Below are 22,745 nucleotides of genomic sequence, written 5' to 3' on the forward strand. Positions count from 1 at the left end.
GGTGGTAGGAGCAGTAGTAATATTTATGAGGATGTCCTGGTTACAAAAGCTAGCTTTCTTTTGGGCTGTGTCTAATGTTTGGTTTGTGGGACTGTTGCTTCTAACTCAGCATTTCATTTTCCAGTTGTCTGAATCTTAAGCTGGTTGAGATTATTCCAGAAATAAAAGTAATCACTTTCAAATTTGCCCACTTATGCATACCTTTCCTTCATTGGACAATAATCTCTGCTTGCGAAGACCTGTTGAGGCAAGAGAAATCAAAATCAAATTTGATGACTGGCTCCCATGCTAGTGAAGCGCTAAGCGCACCATCTGAGTGTGATCATTGCAGGTGGCATGTAAAAAACACCATTTGAGTGTGGCCATTGCCAGTACCACCTGACTGGCCCTTGTGCTGGTGGCACGTAACAGCACCCACTACAGTCTCAGAGTGGTTGGCGTTAGGAAAGGCATCCAGCTGTAGAAACTCTACCAATCAGATTGGAGCCTGGTGCATCCATCTGGTTTGTCATTCTTCAGTCAAATCATCCAACCCATGCTAGCATGGAAAGCGGACATTAAACGATGATGATGATGATGATGATGGGCTTCCTTGAGTTTCTGTCTACCAAATTCACTTGTGAGTCTAGAGCTATAGTAGAAAACACTTGCCCAAGGTGCCATGCAGTGAGACTGAACCCAAAGCCATGAGGTTAAGATATTAGCTTCACAACCACTCAGACATTCTTGTTCATATAATGTAGATATTAAGTACTTTATATCATAGCTCTAGTGGTCACAATGTGTTGTTCCATTTTAAGTTAGTAGTGAGATTTAGCTGCTATTTCTAGCAAATTGAGTAGCCATGTAGATGCCCTCTCTTGTCTTATGAACAAGTAATAGATAACGAAGTAATTCAATTATAGAACATATTTGATGAGCCAAAATAGAGTTTCAAAATTAAAACATAAGGCACCAAACATATGGTACCATTAAAACATATTTTTTGGCTGTTGTTAACAGTTTGTCTCAATCCTATATCCTTATACTCAAGCACGCACACGCACACTGTACATGTTTTATGCATGTATATAAGCCTGTTTGTATATATAAGCACTCAGATGTGTATGCTTATATATAGATTTTATGTTCCCTGCATGTGTGTAGTTTGACCTAATACTTGTGCTGTGAAGAAAATCTACCAGACTCAGCATCTGTAATTTATTTCTTGGTCAGCATTTTTTAAAACTAACTTGATGACCATGCAAAATTTCTCAGCATCCACTTAAACAAAAATGTTGTTTCCTTCCTCCCCCCATTCACTGTTTCTCTTTCTGTCTCCTTTTTCTATTTATATATTTAGCTGCTTAGTTTTCTCATTGAAACATTTATACAGTTCTTTTATCAGCAGAAATGATCTTACTGACTTTCTACATCAGTAAGCAGGTTAGCAATTGTAAAAACGCTTATGAGATATTATTTCTCACTGTTAAAGCACTGACTTTGGGATTTTCCATCTAACTCTGTTTGTCTACTTAATCAGCATAGAGCAGCTGTACTGTATATCTACAGTGGTACCATTGAAATTGAACAGGGACAAGGGAGCTTCTACATTGTCGCTCAAGCTGCTAGAAATAGGAGTTAAGTCTTCTTCAAATCACAACCTAACTCTTAAAAAGAGAACACATTGAACTATATGATCTTTGAATAAACAAAAAGGAATGTCTTTCTTCAAGGATTTGCTCAATTAGGGCTGACCTGGGGCTAAACAATAACAGGGAGACTGCTGCATGACTGCTCAAACTGCAAGAAATAGCCAAATCTTTAAAAAAACAAAATACACATTTAGTAATGTATTTGTAGATTCATCACACCTGAAATATACAGGATAGCCACATCTGGAATACCTTTGATAAGACTGATTTGAGGCTAAACAACAATAACAGATGTATCAATACTTAGTCAATGTCTACTGGCTGTATTTATCTGGTTGTGTTATATCCAGATAATGTCATTCCCTAGTTGACATAGCAAGCCGCTGACAACCTCTGCCAGTAGAAGCTTATGTAACATCTATAATTGATGCCTACATTAAATTTTTCTTCTAAACCATTACATGTAGTGTTTTTGCAAGACAGACATCTGTGAAGAATATTAATTAATTTCTGAGATGTGAGATTACAGAATATTTTATTCTGTTTCAGCTTTTTTGTAGTGTTCCATACTTTTTTTTTAAATATCCTGATTCCTACTTAACTATTTTTTATCTGGCAGATCTGGCATCCCAGTAGTATTAAATTTCTAAATAATATTTAAAAAAAGTTTTTCACTATAAAAAAAACAAAACATTCTGTACACAATTTGTTTATTCTTCCTTTTCAGCAAACTTCAGTGAGTTTATACCTTGCCGAAACAAATCTACTGTTCTCTTATGTATTAGTCAGAAAAGGGTGGGGAAATCTAATAGCAGTCATTGCTTTCTAATATTTATTTACTCATTACATATTTTACTTTATATTGTTAATGCTCTATGCATTCAATACGCTAACACCTACTAGGCTAAATGAAAAGTTATCTTGATGAAAACCCATTTGAAATATGATGCACATATGATCAGCTTGAATTCCAGTACCAATTAAATGGGATCATTCTGATTCTGAAGACAGAATGTTGGCAGAGTCATTAGTGTATTGGACAAAATGCTTATAGGAATTTCTTCCACCTCTTTACATTTGAGCTCAAATGCTGTTGAGGTTAACTTTGTCTTTCATCCTTTCAGGGTCAATAAAATAACGTACCAGTCAAGTACTGGAGGTTTATGTAACCAAATTGCTCCCCTCCCCTCAAAATTGCTGCCTTGTGCCAAAAATTAGAAAGAGTTCTTTCTTTCTTTTTTGTTGAGTTATAAACAGAATTTGAATTTTTGAAAACCTATTTTAAAGCATATCATTTCAGGTTTAGATTTTACACCTTTTATATTTTGCATCAAAATTTGAGGGCAAACTTCAACATTTGATGACTTCATAAATGATATTGAATATAATAGAAATAGATTACTTGGCTAGGAACTTTAAGAAATAGCCATTTTAGATATCTTTCCCCAATTCTATAAATTGTAAAGTCTAATCATCATCATCAACATCATCATGTCTCTTTTTCCAAACACCACTTAAAATTATGAGAAAGCATCATTCAGAGTAAAACAAGAAGTTTGTACAGATTAGAAAAGTTAGAAAATACAGCTACCATTTTGATGATATTTTAAAATTTATTCCTTGTCTAACCACCTAACCACATAATATCATCTTGTAGATGATTGATACATTATATGATTTTCTGTAAATATTAAATCAAAGTATTTTTTCATTTTCTAATGAGAAGATGTATCTCGATCTATTTGAAAATGATAAGGACATCTCCAAGAAGAAACATTTACAAATAGTCTGAAGTTGTAAATTTTTACACAGCAAATAAAGTCTTGAAAATGAATTTATAAAAAACAAAAATGTAATTCTTGTTATTTTTGGATGCTATTAAAGTAACCTGGCGTTTTTATTGTAACTATAGCTTCAGTTAATGACAGCTGACAATAGGGATTACATGACAGAAAACGGCAGTATTCAGGAAATTAAACAGATTTTATAGCATGAATTCATTTGAATGTTTTATTAGGAAGTCCATGATAATTAGCAGTATTGGTCATCAGCTACGCACAAAGTGGAGTTTGTTTTCACTGTCTACTCTAGCTGACATATTTGGATCACAAGAAAGCCAGCAAAGCTTATTGAAATGCTTTCACTTAGAGATCTGACCACAACATAAAATGAGAAAATTCATAACTATATTGTTTTCTTATTTACTATTTTTTAATAGGTAAAGGTATGATTGATTAAGAACCTCATTTTACAACTGTGTAGTTTAGGGTTCAGTCCTGTTCCGTGGCACCTTGGGCAAGTATCTTATGCTATAGCTCCGGGTCAACCATGACCACTGCCATGTGAGAGAATTTGGTAGACAGAAACAGTGTGGAAAACCATTGTGTGTGTGTGTATACATATATATATATATATATGTATAAATTAGAAAAAAAATTAAAATTTTTTTTGTAACCTCTTGTGTTTCCATAGCTTGCAATGAGTACACTGAATTCCTGTTCACACCATTCCTACATGTCAAGTAAGGCATTTGCCTGAAGGGTAAATATATATAGTTTTATGCGCGCGCGTGTGTGTGTATACACATATACATACATATATCATCATCATCATCATCATTTAACATCCATTGTTCATGCTGACATGGGTTGAATGGTGTTACTAGAGCTGGCAAGCTGGGGAGCTGCACCAGGCTCCAGTCTGATTTGGCATGGTTTCTACAGCTGGATGCCCTTCCTCATGCCAACCACTTAACAGAGTGTGCTGGGTGCTTTTACATGGTGCTGCACAGGTACTTTTAGTTTTGCCAAAATTAGATTCATCAAAATAGTTCTGCCTGTTCCATTAGAAGCATTCAAGGAATTTTAACACCTATACCTATACCTATTCCTCTATCATACTTTAGCTTCTCAACATCTGGTGTAATGCCACCCCCCCCCCTCTCTACTATAACCTCAACCAATTGTGGTGTCTTTTCTTTACCTTGTGAGTTACTTGACAACCTCGCTACTTCTAGCGTCATGGAAAAAGGCACCCAGTACACTCCGCAAAGTGATGGCCTTAGAAAGGGCATCCAGCCATACAAACCATGCTAAAATGGACATTGAAGCTCAACACATTCCTCCAGCTCATTGGATCCTACTGAGCTATGCATTACATGCCTGCATGGAAGATGGATGTTAAATGACGATGTATATATAATATTATATATATTACATATTACACACACACACACACACATATATTTATATATATGTGTGTGGTAAGAAGCTTTCTTCCGAACCACATGGTTCCACGTTCAGTCCCACTGTGTAGCAACTTGGGCAAGTGTCTTTTACTAAAACCTTGTGAGTGGATTTGGTAGATGGAAACTGAAAGAAGCCCATCGTATATATGTGTGCATGTGTTTGTCCCCTCACCATTGCTTGACAACCAATGTTGGTGTGTTTAGGTCCCCGTAACTTGGTAGTTTACCAAAAGTGACCGATGAGGTAAGTACTCGGCTTACAAAGAATAATTCCTGGGGTCGACTTGTTCGACTAAAAGCAGTGCTCCAGCATGGCCACAGTCAAATGACTGAAATGAATAAAAGAATATATTAAAAAAATCTTTTTCGTTCATTTCCCTTGCTTTCAGCTGGTGTCTATGTGATAAATAGTTTTAGAGTCATTTGACATCTGGCATGTAGCTCTACCATGTAGTTTGCCCCTATTATAATTATTATAAAAAATTATATACTCTGTATTTATTTATACCCAAAAGGTTTTACATGCTAGCTACTTGATAAAATCCTATATAGATTTTATCCTTGATTATAATAATAATAATAATATATATATATATATATAATATATATATATATATATATATATATACACATATATATTTAAGATATTTTTGCCCTTCTGTTCATGATGGGACATGGTTATCTCTTGCTACACTTGATAGCCTCACTGATAGCAAAACTTGATTCATGTTATGGCCTTACTTTCTTTGTCTCCTCTTGCTTTCTCTCCCTCTCCTTCTTTCTTTACCTTCTTCCTCACTACTGTGACACAGCAAACAATGCAGGGAATTATTTCTGAAAGAATCAATTATTGATTGACCCTATTTTGAGCCTGGCTTATCAACATTTTGCTAAGACATGTTTGTTTATTATTATTATTTGTAAATTAATCTTCTTACTGTCTATGACCTTCTGCTTTTTTTCTAAGTTGTCTCCTTTCTAGCAAATATTAGCCTATTAACACCCATTAAGCACTGATGTAACTTACACTATACCAGTGTTAGTGCTTGTTATTATTATTATCATTTTCACTATCATCTTCTTTCAATTCTGTTTCCATTTCTTGCCAGGGTGTCTTCTTGACACCTAGGGCAGACGAATGCACTGTACACATTGGTAGGCCATTCCAATAAACACACCAGATTGTTCCTTTACAAACTCATGTGATAGCGAACAAGGGGAAGACAGTGAGAAAAAGAAAAAACAAAAAAGTAAACAATCATTATTGATGTTAATTATTATTATTATTATTATTTTCTCAAAGTCGCTCAATGTCCACATCAAAAGCCAACCGATCAATAATTTATTTATCTCATGCTATTGCCTGATCTCTCCTAATCAGACATGTTAGTCATTGGTAGATTAGTTCTGTTTGAGGTAATATCTATTTCTCCTTCAGGAGTTTATAGAAGAATTGAAGCTAAACACTGTAAAATAACAGAACACAACTCAAATATTTAGTGCTGCCGCCGCCACCACTTACATCCATAGCATAGAACAGTATCTACATTTCTCCAGGGTAGTGTATTTACAACTTGACTGCCTAGGAAATAACTCAATGCTACTAAAATAGAAACTAAAATGTTAACTGTCATATAAAAGGTAACTTTGGAAGTATACTTTTGACACAATGGGTAATATCAGGAAATATAGTATACATACAATTATTATTATTTAACTTTTATCAAATTGGTTGGTGCTCATACAGAATGATGAAATGAATACTAATTTTCAAAAGAAAAATATCTGTTACCTGTTAGATAAAACAAATTTATTTATTTGTATAACTCCACCCATGACTACACACTGTCATTTCATCCTCCTCTTTGATTCTTTCTCTCTTGTTGTGTGTGTGTGTGTGGCTTTTATTCATTGCCTATCACCAAGCCTCATGCACTCATCCTCAATCTCATCTTTTACTCTCTCTCCCCCACTTTCTTTACAATGTAAAGTGTGATGGGAGAAATCAACCAACCAACATTTATATCAACTGTTATTATATAGAAATTACAAATTCTTCAACCAGAACTTACCTATAACTGTTAGTTTTATGAAATATCATCATCATCATTATCATCATTTCAGTGTGTTTTACTGTGTATTCTGGCGTGAGTTGGACAGGTTTGAAGAACAGTATATAGCTACTTCTCTTGATTCTAAGAAATCTTTGAGGCTCATCATTCTCAGATCTGACTGCATACCTTTTTGCAATGTCTTTAGATTTCCCCAACCAATGCTACCTTTCACTGTCACCATATATCACTTTTTATCTCACACATATGTAATAATAATTAAAAAAAATCTTTTCTTCTCTTCATTCTTCGATGAGTTTGGTTTGATGACCTCACCCAAAACAGAATAAATTTATTTTTCAGTAAAATAATTTACTGATCTAAATTTTTCTTTATCTCTTTCTTTTGGTACATATAGTATTGTTTAATGCAAGGTGTGTATTACTTTCTAGAGATTAGCAGTTATAAGCCTTGCCTAAAGCATTTTTATCTTCTTCGTTATTAAATACAGGTCTGAACAGTTACATGTCTTCTTAGTTTTATATGCAGCTTGATACCCATTTTCACATGGTAGTATTAGTGAGATGGTTTATATCAATGCAAGTCAGACATATGACCTTCTGGTACTGTTAAATGCATTATTGCAAAAATGGAAACCACTCTAAGTCAAGCAAACTGATGTATGTACAGTTATATGCCTTGCCTAGTGATAATGACTATGGTAAAATTTGAACTTCTGATTTGTGATTCTGAGTTGTAATGTAATTTGTTACATACAATAAATAAGATAACCAGACAGCAGTAAAAACATTGTAATGAACTAACAAATCTCTTTACGAATCAACAATCAATATTCCTTGTGAACTAACCAACTGACACCTTCTGACTTCACTGCGAACTAACATAAACTTCACTCAACTCTGAACTCTGAACTCACTCAGATTGTTACTATCTATACTTTACTCGGATCAGTCCATCTCTCACAAGGAGGCATTGTAACTCTCATTACATCTCTCCTTTTGAGATTTTGACTACTGTGAGAAAGTGGAATTTCTTTTATTTTTTCTTCTTTCCAGCACCTCTCCTTTATTTTTTTTTTAGCTGTTGTGTCTTAATTGTTGCCCAACTTTCAAGGTAGTATTGTTCATTGCACACACCACTTTTTCTTTCTGTTGTACTGAGCACTCTTGTTAGTCTTACTTTTTTTGTTTTTTAATTTGATATCTTTTACATTTAGGTATTACTTCCCGATATTCAGTCTGTTTTCATTTTCTGAAGCTAATTCTATATCTCTCGGTGCTGGCACACTTCAAACATATCATAGAAGACTTCCCTTGGTATTACTCTCTTTGTTCTTCTGTATGTCTCATCTTTAACTGGTTAAGGTGTCTCTTATGTTCTGAACATTGTCCTTTAATTAAATGTGTCATGTTACCCAATCTTTTGATTACACAGCCATTCTCCCAACCTTCTTTACTACTTTTGTAATTTTTAAAATGCAATTTCCAGCATCTTAAATACTCCATGATTATTCAGTCAGTTCAAGCTCTCTAAATTATGTTGACCTACTCTGTATGCAACATTTCAAGTAGGTAAACTGGAAAAAGTAATGTTGTGTCATTGTAAATATGATACAATACACTATTCATAACTCATAAATTCAGTGTATGGTATTCTATCTTCTTAGTCATTACAATTAAATAGTAGAACTCTTGATGTAAGGGTGTGTTCATAAATGAATATGGGTGTGTGCATGTAAATATACATAAGTACATACATATATATACACACCTTCATTGTCAGATAAAACATGTCACACCCTGCTTCTCATTTTTCTCATAAAGCATAACAAAAAATTTTCTCTTTATATTGTCATGGATCACAGCATGCAATTAAATATTTCAGGATAAAGTGGTAAAAAGATTTTGATTTGTTTTTTTCAATGGTTTACAGTGCACAAGGTGCATTCCAGAAGTTTTGAGACTTTTCAGGAGAGAAATTAAGTTCAAATTTCTTTTAAAAAAGGATTCTCTGACCTCAGTGCACTTGTTATAGTACTCCATCCACTTTATGAATTTCCCATGGAAGTCCTCCAAAGTGAAGGTGTCCAGGACCCTTGTCACCTTCATTTTCTCAATGTCTTCAAAATGACTGCTCCTGAGGTTCTCCTTCAGCTTGGGGCACAACCAAAAGTTGAATGGAACTGTAGGGAGAGTGAGGGACAGTTTTGATGTCCATCTTTATCAAACAGTTTATAACCAGGATGGAATTGTGGCCTGATGCACTTTCCAGGTACAGGTATCAGTGACTCGAGTGGAAGAGCTCTGGCCTTTTGTGACAAAATCTCTTTATGGAAACCTTCACAAAGTTTGCTGAGCATCTGCGGTGTTTTTTGTCCCTGTGCATCTGCCGCACACAAAAGCTATCTTCCCGGTTAACCATCCTTTGATGTTGCTGCACTGCATCTCTTATGCATCCATAGCTTACATTGAGTACATCTTATGGAGTTTTTACCTACGCCTTTTCTGCAGATCTAGCAGGGCCATCTACCTGAAGGGGTTTGTGATGTGTTCGCCTTGCAACTTACTAGGACTTTGGTTTTTGCAGCATTGACTCTAAGGCCCATTGATTCTAAACCCTGCTTCCACACCTGAAATTTCTTCTCTAGTTCTGGTTGTGATTCTGCTATGAGAACAAGGTCATCGGCATAGAGGAGCTCCCAGGGGCAACCTGTCTTGAATTCTTCTGTTATTGCCTGGAGGACTATGATGAATAAGGGGGAGTGCTGAGGTCTGATCCTTGGTGATCCCCTACTTCTACCCCGAATTCTTCACTATACTCATTCCTGACCCTTAACTTACTAATGGCATCCCTGTACAGCTCTTATTAACCACTCATCAATCCCCAGTTTCTGCATTGCCCACCAGATAAGTGATTGGGGGACCTTGTCAAAGGCTTTCTCCAAGTCAACAAAAGCCAAGTATAGGGGTTTATCTTTGGCTAGGTATTTCTCCTGCAGTTGTTGTACCAGGAATATAGCATCAGTGGTGCTTCTACCTGGCACGAAACCGAACTGCATCGCATCTAAGCATACTCTCTTCCTTATTAGTTGGGCTATGACTTAATCTTGTTAATTGGTTATACAACTATTAGCACAAATGGAATGATTGGATCTTCACTTCAACAAGACTGTAGATATTTTGTTATTATTTGTGTGGGACACTTAATTTTCTTGTCTCAGTTCACCTTTATCTGCCATACCTCTTTGGAATGTTACTATCACATACCAACATGTTTTAACAACTAGCTAAAGCATGTGTTGCATCCTCTCCCTCCATCTTCTACTGCAGCTACAACAACCCCTGCTCCTCTGAATATCCTAACTGCATACCACTTCCACTCATAGCCATCTGGTAACATATCTGACTTGTTTCCATTCTCCATCCTGTCGTCCCTGCTAACTTATCCCTTACTAAACTTTTTATCCAACCACCTCACTAGATCTGCATCCCTTTAGAATTTCCTCCCTGCCCACATTAATCTTAATCTCAAAGGACCTCACCATTTTACTAACTTATCAAAAAGAATGTAACTTGTTGAGCATAGAGCTCCTCCCTTGAGACACATAATCTTGCAAGCTGTGTGGTAACATCACTAGTGCTGGTGGCACAAAGAAAAATCACCCAGTAAACTCTGTAAAATGGTTGATGTTAGGAAAAAACATCCAGCTGTAAAACTATGCCAAAGCAAACATTGGACATGATGAAGACATTGAAACCATTGGATTCTGTCAAACTGTCCAACCATGTCAGCATGGAATATGAACATTAGATGATGATGATGATGATGTGCAAACTATATTTTTAATGACGTTGTTTATACCTTTTCTTCTAATTTCATTGAAGAGAATTTCCAAAATATATACCTACCAATTTGTATTTGTGTACTGAATGCTCTCATTTTTAACATCCTTACAATCAAGCTGTTCTAAATAATAACTGTAAAATGATATTTGTATTGCAGCGTGGAAGGTGTTTGTAAGCCATTTAAGAAACACACAAAAGCCGTTCAATTCACTTCAACATTTAAGTTTAATTTGTCAAAATATTTTCGTCGCTTTAAGACAGCGACCTGTTCACTGACAAAAATCCGTGCTTGAACAGGTCGCGGTCTTCAAGCGACGAAAATATTTTGACAAATTAAACTTAAATGTTGAAGTGAATTGAACGGCTTTTGTGTGTTTCTTAAATGGCTTCCACGCTGCAATTGTTTTCGTTTCAGCACACGATCTCAGATCAAATCACTTGCTATGCAAGTACATCTCCGATATTTGTATTGAATAGCAAATACATCCTGTATTTTTATACATGTTACTTATCTTTTCCATTTTATATCTTTCTAGCCTACTTTGGATATCAATGACAATTTAACATTTGATACAGAGTTTGAAGATCTGTTCAGTGAAATAATGGAGATTGCCATTCCAGCAGTCTCCAGTAATCTAGATGACTCATCACCAGATTCATGTTCTCTCTCTCCTATTCCATTGGCCACAACCATCACATCTAAAGAAATTGAGATGCAGACAAACCAGGAAATCACAGAAGCCATCTACTCTGACCATGACTATGTACAGCGTTCACCATCTTCTAGTGACTGCAGCATCTCTCAAAAATCATGCTCATCACCAGTTCCACAGTCAGTGGAGAGTGAAGAACTCAGTCCCTCTTCTTACATTAGCATTGCTGCAGAAGGAGAGGAAGAGGAGAAGGAAGAAAATGAAGAGGAGTTAGATGCAGAGCTTGCAAACCCAGAAAGCAAAGACTCATTCTCTCAGAGCTACAGCAATATAAACTTGAATGACATCAGTAATTTAGGATTATCCATAGAATTAGGTAAGTTCACATTTCAAAATATTTCCAATAAAATATTTCTTAAAACAAATTTAAAAAAAAAATACTGATTGCAATTAATGTTATTGTATTCTAGAACTCATAAGGCCATAGCTTAATCTGGTTTCCATGATGTATAAGTAATTGAAGTAATTGAAGTTACAACATTCCCCACTGAATAGAATGCCAGTCTGTCATACGGTTAACTTTATTGTTGGAACTCATTTTCAGCTGAATAGACTAAAGTAATATAAAATGGAAGTGTTTTGCTCAAGAACACAATGCACCACTTGGTCTGGGAATTGAAACCACAATCTTATGATCACAAATGCAACACCCTAATTACTGTGCCACAGTGATGAAAATATTAAAAAATAAATGCACAAATTGAACAACCTAGAGCAAATGAAAAGTAAAAACACATACAATTAAAACAGACGTTAATTTTGACAGGCAGAATGCACTAGTTTACTATGGATATTTGTAATGTGTTACACCTGTTGACAATCATCAGCTGTCATTATTCATTTAGTATTATACTAACAATAGTTGCTAATCATTACCCTCTAACCATTACCAATGTGCAACTGAGCTGTTAGAAAGCAGCACAGCAAGAGGCTGTTGGCAAAGTTTAGAAAGTAAAACCAACCGGCTACTGCTGCTGCTCCTACTACTACTACTACTACTACTACTACTACTACTACTACTACCACCACCACGACAACAACAACAACAACAACAAACAACTGAATAGTATGACTATAGTTTCTAACTAGTTTAGTGTATGTTGTTTGAGTGTTATTTTAATTACAGTCAATGTAACTCAGTCCTAATGAAAGTTGAAAGTTCTCTGGATTATAATAATAATAATAATAAAAAACATTGTGTACAGTGCTCAGGTGCACTACAACTCATTTAAAGTGTATGTATAATCAGGTGTAGTTTCGGCGGATTTCGGAAAGCATGAGGGCCTTAAAGGATGCAGTGTCATGGCAGTCAACAACTGACGCAGGCAGTTTGTTCCAGCCACAAGACTTCTCAATAAAATGTACTTCTACATACACCTATATTTCAGCTGCAATGCATAGAATGTTTCTGGAAGATTCAATTTGAACCATCTCAGTGAATACATTACACACTTTCAAAAGACAAGTGTACAAGCACATTTTTGTCATTCTCATCCTCTTTTTAAAGACTGGTGAAATAGATGTGGTTGATCTAGTTATAGCTTTTACTGAGCCTCTGGTGAGATAGACGTGGTTGATGATGCCATGGATGTCTTTAACCCTTGCCTGAGATATTTGACACATTTGTGTACATTTGGACATGGAAAGACCTTGTGCTGTGGAAATAGTCATGGAAGAAAATTTTCTTCACAGATAAAATGTGTGAAAACACATTGGGCTATGAAAAACATCATCATATAGGTTGTACATGATTGCAATACGGTGGCACTCATTTACAACTATCACGGAAAATCAAAGCAAGGATACAGTAACACACCCATATGTGTGCACACACACACACACACACACACATGTACATACATACATACATACATGCTTACATACATGCATGCATGCATACATACATACATACATACATACATACATACACACACACACACACACACACATACATACATACATAAGTTTCTTTAGTTTCTGTCTTACAATGCTTTGGCTGATCTGGAGCTATAATAGAAAATACTTGCCCAAAGTGCCATGCAATGGGACTGAACCTGCAACCAGTAAACACAAAAACTAACCAGTGAACGAGCACAAGCACTACACCAAAAGATCTAAAATACATTGTCAGTTCTGACAAGTAACAGTTCTTGCCTGAAGATTGCAGTGGCATGAAACTCAAGTTACCAGACAAATTCTTAGTTTTAATTTCAATAAAAAAAAAACTACACCAAGACTTGTTTCTATCTCTCTGTCATACTCTAACCTCTCAACACCTGCTACAAAGCCATCTTCTTCAGTACTACATCCCTTAAGTTATATGAACTATACTTAAACAGACAGTAGAGGTTGGCATGGTTCTCTTGTTCATCAGCTCTGGTTTGCCAGCTCAGTTCTCTGGTTCGCCCATGCCAACATAAAAACAGATGTTAAATTGTGATGATGATAAGGAAAAGTAGCATTCAGCCAACACATTGACATTTGCACCAATAACAAAAATCCAAGCTTCAAAATCTTTCCCCTCTACCAATTCAGGGATGATACAACCTGTAGCCAACGAATTAGTAAAGAGACTCTCTTTATTACAAAATACAGATCCCTTATGAACACATCTACAACAAACAACATATCCACCACGGCCTTAGAATAACACAAACACACATGCAAATATTAAAAATGATACACTCGAGATTCCCAAGAATTTATTCAAAAACAGTCCTAATCACTGCTATAATCCATAACTTCTTTTTCTTCTCCTTCTTCCCTGCTAAGAATTCACATTGACCTTGAACCCACAAGAGTAAACAAGAGAGACAGAGACAGGTAGAAACAAGGAAAATGCCCCTTGTATTTGAATACTATGCAAATGTTCTTTTAAAAAACTTTACTTTTAATTTTTCCAAAATTTTATTGTTTTTCATACTTACAATTGAAGAAGTCTCAATGACTGAAACCGGTACTGAAATGTTTTTTTACAAAATTATTTTAGCATTTTCTACCTTGACTTTTTTTCCTTATATATCAACTCGTGTGTTCTTTTTCAACCTTCTACATATATATTTAATATCATCCAGTTAATAACCTTATAATGTGCATTTCAAAGCTCTTCTACAGTTATCAGCTACCATATGCTATCATACAGCAGGAAGACTCCTTTTATTGGACATAGATGCGGAAATCCATTAGTGTATGCAGAATTCATCTTAATATATAATTCAAGGAAATAGAATGAACAGACTTTAATCCACATCACAACAATTGTTTCTGTGCATTAGCAACAGGTGTTAGTTGCTGAGTGTTTCACATATTATACATATTATTATATAAGTATTATATAAATATGATCCAGCAATAACTGTGTGCTCAGTATATATATATATATATATCAAGGAGCTCACTTCAATGGTTATGTGGTTGTGAGGTTAAAGCTATAAACTATGGCAAAAAATAAAAATCTGACTCTGTCATTGAGCAAAATAATTAGGTCTGCTTTATTCATTCTTCCTGACTGATACAAAACCGGTTTTATTCTTTATAGTCAAGTGGTTTGTGGCATGCATAAATGTAAATTCATTTCGTAAAATTTAGCCTACTTCAATGTGTATACATATAGGATGTTTCCATGGTATATAAGTGATCCTTATCACAACATTCCCCGGATACCAGTCTGTCGTAGGTTTCGCCGCCTTGAATGGCTTCTGTGCCAGTGGCACGTAAAAAACACCAACCAATCGTGGCCGCTGCCAGCCTCCCCTGGCACGTAAAAAGCACCCACTACACTCACCGAGTGGTTGGCGTTAGGAAGGGCATCCAGCTGTAGAAACAGTGCCAGATCAAACTGGAGCCTGGTGCAGCCTCCTGGCATCCATACCCTGGTCAAACCGTCCAGCCTATGCTAGCATGGAAAACGGACATTAAACGCTGCCGCCGACGTATTTATTTTATAAAAACTATTTTTGTCGTTTTGTTTAGCAACAAAAGTAGAATGATTTCCTTGTTTTGCAGTTCATTTAAACCTGCCTTTTCAGGTTCAAATATTCTACCTTTTTTATGTTCAAAGCTACCAGATCTGGTCTTTCATACCTACCCTACAATGTCATTCTACAAATAAACAATCACATCATTGAAATTGCAAAACTACAAAATGATGTAAGATTAATTGAAAACAATGTGAATGAAAAAAAGGCATTATAGGGGCAATGCGTACCCTGCACACAGATAAATTTTTTGCAAATTGTAGTGTGGCTTACCATGCATTGCTTACCCATGCTTTTAAATTGAACTGAATTGAGTGATTACAATACTCTGTTTTTGCTTATGCATGCAGGATAATAAATAAGAATTTCATTTGACAGAGTAACCTGAATGTTAAAGGGTTAAACTAGATATTTATAATCATAATATAATAACATTTTTTCTTGTTATAATTACCATGTTTATTTCTTGTTATTACTTCTTAAGAAATGAATCATTTCTTGTTTTTATGTTTGTATGAAACTAAATTTTGTCTTATAATTATGTTTTAGTATTGACAATAAGACATTTACTCTGTGTTTGTGTTTATGAAATATATTTTATTAATGTAAACACCTATTACATCTTGCTAAACTTATTTCTAAGTCAGTATTACAGAAAATATTAGCTAAATGCTCTCTCTCTCTCTCTCTCTCTCTCTCTCTCTCTCTCTCTCTCTCTCTCTCTCTCTCTCTCTCTCTCTCTCTCTCCCCCCCCCTCTCTCCCCCTCTCTCCCCCTCTCTCTCTCACATGCATATATAATTACAGCTGTAAAATTTGGGATAGAATTTAAAAAACTTTTTATTCATTTCCTACGAAAGATGGAATAAAAACTCTCCTCTGAGATGTGTGCATTCACATACAAGCAGTACATAAACAGCCAAACAGTACCTGTTGCACTCATTGCCATGCTCTGCTTGTTTCATAAATAACAATGCAGTACCTGTTGTATACATGGCCATGTAGTACTTGTCGAATACACAGCCAAGCAATACATAAACAGCCACACTTTAACCTATTACATACACAACCATGGAGTTCCTGTGTTTTGTATAGCAATGCTCTACCTGTTGCACACAGCTATGTAGTACTCATTGCATGTGAACCCATGCAGTGCCTGTTGCTTACTTAGCTATGCAGTACCTGTGTTGCACACAAGTCACGCAATATTTGTCATATATATATATATATGAGCGCTAAGAGTACCATACGAGTGAGATTGTTGCCAGAGCAACAAGCTGGCCTTTGTGCCGGTCGCACGTGAAACATTCGAGTGAGGTTGTCGCCAGTGCCGCTGAACTGGCTCCTGTGCAGGTGGCACATAAAAAGCACCATTTGGGCGTGGCCGTTGCCAGTACCATCAAACTGGCCCCCGTGCCGGTGGCACGTAAAAGCACCCACTACACTCTCAGAGTGGTTGGTGTTAGGAAGGGCATCCAGCTGTAGAAACTCTGCCAGATCAGATTGGAGTCTGGTTCGCCAGACCTCAGTCAAATCGTCTAACCCATGCTAGCATGGAAAGCGGACGTTAAATGATGATGATGATGATATATATAGTCATGCAATATTTGTTGCTTACATTGCCATACAGTACTTGTTGCATGCATAACAGAGCAATATGGGTTGTATGTATAACCACACAGTGTCCAGTGCATGCTCTGACACTCAAAGACACTACCTCTGTCAGTGAAGTTGCACTAACAAATGTGTTTTTTGTTGTTATTAAAATGAATCATTTGCATGAAATTTGAAAGCTTATATGTAAAGTATACCAACTACTGGTGCTACCTACTGGCCGAAGGTTCTTTTAGTCATCTCACTTATTACTCATTTCATTCATGACTTGGTATATTGGCTTTTCTGGCTTAGAGAGGATGTTGATCATGAATCAAAAAGAGGTCATTTATTTGTTGTTGTTCTTTTCTTCTTGAATCTCCCTTTTATTGAACAGGGCTTGCTGAAATAGAAATAACCAAATATCATGTAATCAACTACATTAAAATAGTTAAGTAGTTAAGATCTTGCCAACTCGTGATTAAACCTTTTGACTATACAGTGTATAAAAATAGAAGTTATGAAATTAAATACCTTTTCCAAGAAAGATATATAAGTAAAATGAAAGTGTGAATATAATCTCAGTCATGGACTGTATTTGCTGCAAGCTTGTTGCTATTTTACAATTGTTATCCAATTGTTCGCAAAGTAGAATAAGGTAGTTTGGGTTCATAGGAGAAGAGAAATTATTACTGTTATTGACTATATATAGTTTAGTGTAGTAATTATTTTTTACTTTTCTGAGGAAGGGTCCCACTTGAAATGCCTAATCTCTCCTTTTTTTTTTCCTTACAGCACACTAACTTATATTTACTTTATTCATTTTTTAAAGTTAGTTTATACAGGACTGTTTCATTTATCAACTTGTGTTTTTCTTTCTCAACCCATGCTAGCTTGGAAAACGGATGTTAAACGATGATGATGATGATGATGTATAAATTATATATAAACTTTTGAAAAATGTTCTTTTTTTTCTTAACTGTTTTATAAAGGTTCTGGTGGTGAAAGCATCTCAACTAACAATGCCTGGGTGCTTAACGATAATGTCGTTAGCACTGAACCTACGCAGACAATCAAAGTTATTCGTTTACCTTCAGAAAAAACGTCAGATTCTCTGTCATACACCATTAAACATGATTCTCAGTCATCATTAACAGCTAAAAATAATGTGAGTACTTCTTTTTACTGAATGAATGGCTATTATTATAGGGCAGAAAGGGTGTGTGTGTTGTTGTTGCCTCAAGTCAGCCTTGTTTAAGCATACCTATGATAAAAGGCTTTCTAGCTATGACCCATATGTTTAAAATTATTATAGCTAAAGGTGCAGGCATGACTGTGTGGTGAGAATTTTGCTTCTCAACCGTATAGGTTTGGGTTCAGTTGTACTGTGAAGCATTTTGGGCAAGTGTTTTCTGCTATTGCTCTGGATCAACTAAAGCATTGTGAGTGGATTTGGTAGACAGAAACTGAAAGAAGCCTATGTGTGTGTGTTACTATCCCCTTTCCTTGACATTGCTTCATATTTGTAAGCAAGTTTCACCCTCATGCAAGTGGTGTCCTTCATTTCCTATATTCTGCGACGTGTCTGGTTATGGGAAAACATTATAGCTTATTTGGAAACAGGTAAGGGTTGGTGATTGGAAGGGCATTCAGCCATAAAAAATCTGCCTCAACAAAATTCCATCTGACCCACGCAGGTGTAGAAAAGTGAATGTTAAAATAGTGGTGATGACGATAGAAGCATTGAGCTGGAACTGGCATTTTTCCTAGCTTTACCTTCTGAGTTCAAATTCCTCTGAGGTTGACTTTGCCTTTCATCTTTTTGGAGATGATAACATAAGTACCAGTCAAGCACTAGAATTGATGTAATTGACTATCCCCCCCCCCAACAAATATTTCTGGCTTTGTGCCTATAGTAGAAAAGATTATTGGTTGGATTAATTGAATTGTATTACAAAAGGCCCCAATTGTACATCATATTTATAATTAATTTTTCTATAAATATAAAAGTAGAATTATTTACTATTTGTAGGTGTTTTGCCTTTCTTTTTGACTTGTTAAAGAGAGAATTGCATTTGCATGTTTGACATGTTAGAATGAGAACTGCATATGTATGATTTTCCCAGTCAAGAGTCATTACCTAATATATGTTTCATACAAAGAAGAGTCACCATAAAAGTTATTAATGCCTGTGTGAATATGGTTTGGCCAATCAGCACTGGGCGACTTATTTATGGCTGGTGTAACTTTGCTCTAAGTTGAATTTTCTCACCTTTAAATAACTGTTGACCAAGAAGGTTTTAGAATCTATTTGGTGGGAAAACTTGCATACTTCCTAGGAGCTACACCAGGTGTGTATAAGGCTACTACTGTCTTTCTGACCTGGCTTCCTTCAAGTGTGGACGGCTTTCCCTGTCTCTCTCGCCATCCTCAAAGCGTTCAAAATATTTTCTCATTCGTTCTGGCTTAACAGCCCTCAATGTTCATGTTACTGTTATTCTCCTTGTCCTGTCTTTTACTGTTTATATTTTGTATTGTTTTTACTGTCTCAAATTTTATTTAATTTGCTTTTGCGGGAAGGACTGTTTCAACGGAGTCGTGTCTCGCCTTTACCTTCGAAACACGGAGTAGATGAAACAGAGGCGGCTGAAGAAGGGGAATATTCTTTTGTGTTGTATGTCTTGTACTCTCTTTTTTTTCGTTGTTTAAGAAAAATGTCCATTTCCTTGGTTTTGTGTTTATGTTTTCGTTTCTCATTGTGTTTAACGTTTTTTTGGGTGTCCTGTACCCATACATGCATGTATATATACATATAGATGTAGGTACGTACATATATGTATGTATATATGCATATGTTTTATCTATTATTTTGTTATTATATATATATATATATATATGTGTGTGTGTGTGTGCGTGTGTGTGTCATTATTCAGTTATATGTCAAGATTTCTTGCCAATAGAGGAAGAGCCAGTTTCTAACCTAGATCCAAGGCTCCTTCATTGGAATTTCAACATCAACAGGGTATTTTTGCATGTATGTGTATATATGCAAAGTATTTGGAGTCAATGCATGTACAGATTTGTATGCTTTATTTTGTGTGCATTCTCAAGCATATAGTTGCATGTCTAGATGTGCATATATGTACTTAAATGATGTGAATTACGATAAAGATAGGGAGTAGTTGTCACTGTGAATGAGAGTAAGTCACTGAGAAAGTAACTGACAAAATGAGAGACATGTTTGAGAATAGACCTTAAAAGCCAAGTTTGTGTGTGTGTGTGTATGTGTGTGTGTGTGTTTTAAACAATAAACTAATTAAAATGTTAATCTTAAATTACTATACACTTTCTTTAATCTTAGAAACTGCCAATAATTTTAACGGATGAAGAAAAGACATTATTAACTCGTGAAGGCTATGTCTTACCAACCAACATGCCACTTACAAAAGAAGAAGAACGTGCATTAAAATCTGTAAGAAGGAAAATAAGAAATAAGGTTTGTTGTTTTTTAGTTCTTTCATATTTTACTTTACAAAATGGCATAGCATTGTTAAGAAGCTCACTTTGCAACCACGTGATTTCAGGTTCAACCCTGCTGCACGACACCTTAGACAAGTGTCTTCTGTAGCCCTGGATTGACCAATGCTTTGTGAGTGAATTTAGTAGATGGAAACTGTGTGGAGGCCCATTGTATGTGTGTATATATATATATATATATATATATGTAAGTTCAGCAAAATTTAGATTCAGATGAATATGGTACTTAAGTTAAAGGCACCAGAATTTGGTATGGTATTATCCATATAAATCAAATGGGGTGATTATAATCAAAATAAGCAACAAGGATATCCAAGGTAGTGTAGTACAATTGTTTATAAACTGATGTAATACTTACAGTGTTTAATAAAATGAAGTAGCATGAAACAATTGTACTACACTTCCTTGGATATCCTTGTTGCTTATTTTGATTATATATATATATACATACATTCTTTTATTCTTATACTTGTTTCAGTCATTTGACTGTGTCCATGCTGATGCGCCACCTTTAGGCGAACAAATTGACCCTAGGACTTATTCTTTGTTAGCCTAGTACTTATTCTGCTGGTCTCTTTTGCTGAACCGCTAAGTTACATGGGACATAAACACACCAAAATTGGTTGTCAAGCAATGGAGGTGGTACAGACAAAACATACACACGCAAATATATATATATGATGTACTTCTTTCAGTTTCAGTCTATCAAATCTACTCACAAGGCTTTGGTCAGCCCAAGGCTATAGCAGAAGACATTTGCCCAAGATGTCACACATTGGGACTGAACCCAGAACTCCTGCGTCTTGACCATAATGGACTTCTACCTCCACAGTTTGAAGAGGTATATGACTATTATACTGAATAATGGAAAGTGAAATCTTTTAAATTTTTGTTTAGGTGTGGGCAGGGTTGTATTATAGGCACATATATGGCTGAGAGGTTAAGAAGTTTGCTTCCACTGCCAGGCCAAATGTTTTTCTACTTGTGTGGAGATTTGGTGGATGGAAACTGAAAGGAGCCCATTGTGTATGTGTGTGTGTATATATATATATATATATATCTGTGTGTGAATGTGTACCCCTCTCTAGACATCGCTGTCATACAAGTAATATTGTTTGTTTCCTGTCTTCCATGGAAAATGTGTCTGGCCATGGGAAATATTACCTTGCTTGGGAACAAGTGAGGGCAGGCTGGCAACAAGAAGGGCATCCAATTGTAGAAAATATGTCCCTTGCAAATATGGCAAAGGGAAGGTTAAATGATGACAATGATGAGGACACAAAAAAAAAACTGGTTTCAATTAGATCACCTAATAATATATTGTCTTCACAATTTTGTTTGTCTTAAAAATAGAATTCTACTAAAAGTTGGCAATAGGTTATAACCTGGTTTTATAATTGTCTGTTTATAGATTTCTGCAAAAGAGAGTCGAAAACGTCGTCAAGAATATGTTGATGGATTAGAAAAACGAGTTAAATTTTGCACAGTTGAAAACCAACAATTACACAAAAAGATTATGAACTTGGAGAAACAGAATATGTAAGTTATAACTTGATCTGAATAAACATAGTTTTGGTTTCTTGTTACTGTTATTTATTCATATAGGAATGCAGGAGGGAAGAATTGGTGCATAGTCTTGCAGTACTTAGCTATGTCCCTTTACAAATTGAGGTCAGACCTTTTTTCTTTTGCCTTTCAAATCTTCCAGGATCAATAAAATAATTACAACTTTTATACCAGTGTTTTCTGACTTAGAAATCATTCACATTTCGCCCAAATCAGCCTTCATGAACAAAGTTCATATATTACCAGGAACAGTTAATCTTGGACTACATTATTTAATGTAAATCGTTTGTAACAGTGGAACTAAAAGTACATAAAACTATATAACAGTATGAAGAATATTGGGTTAAAATCCCCATGGAACGTTGCCCTTAGGACTTGAACCCATATTTTCTGTAAATATGATTTATGTTCTACAATTACATCAAAGTAACCCTTCAAATTTTTGCCATCCATTTTAGAAGCTTTGTTCTTAGCAACAAGAATTGTGTATTGCTTACATCATTAACATTTAGAAACTTCAAGAGTTATGAAATGAATTGTTATTAATGGTGGAACATGAAGAA

At 35.5% G+C, this 22,745-nt stretch overlaps 1 protein-coding gene across 1 annotated transcript in view; it reads left to right on the plus strand.

Annotated features, from left to right (window-relative positions):
- The window catches only part of LOC115216400 (cyclic AMP-responsive element-binding protein 3-like protein 2), a 38,352-nt gene that overhangs the window by 8,570 nt on the left and 7,037 nt on the right, over positions 1 to 22,745 (plus strand). Inside the window, exons 2-5 of the mRNA XM_029785705.2 lie at positions 11,335 to 11,827; positions 18,072 to 18,247; positions 20,441 to 20,575; positions 22,028 to 22,155. Of these exons, the coding sequence (XP_029641565.1) occupies positions 11,335 to 11,827; positions 18,072 to 18,247; positions 20,441 to 20,575; positions 22,028 to 22,155 (932 nt within the window). The remainder of the gene's footprint in view (positions 1 to 11,334; positions 11,828 to 18,071; positions 18,248 to 20,440; positions 20,576 to 22,027; positions 22,156 to 22,745) is intronic.

Source organism: Octopus sinensis, linkage group LG10, assembly GCF_006345805.1.
Source record: "Octopus sinensis linkage group LG10, ASM634580v1, whole genome shotgun sequence".
In the NCBI taxonomy this organism is placed as follows: Eukaryota; Metazoa; Mollusca; class Cephalopoda; order Octopoda; family Octopodidae; genus Octopus; species Octopus sinensis.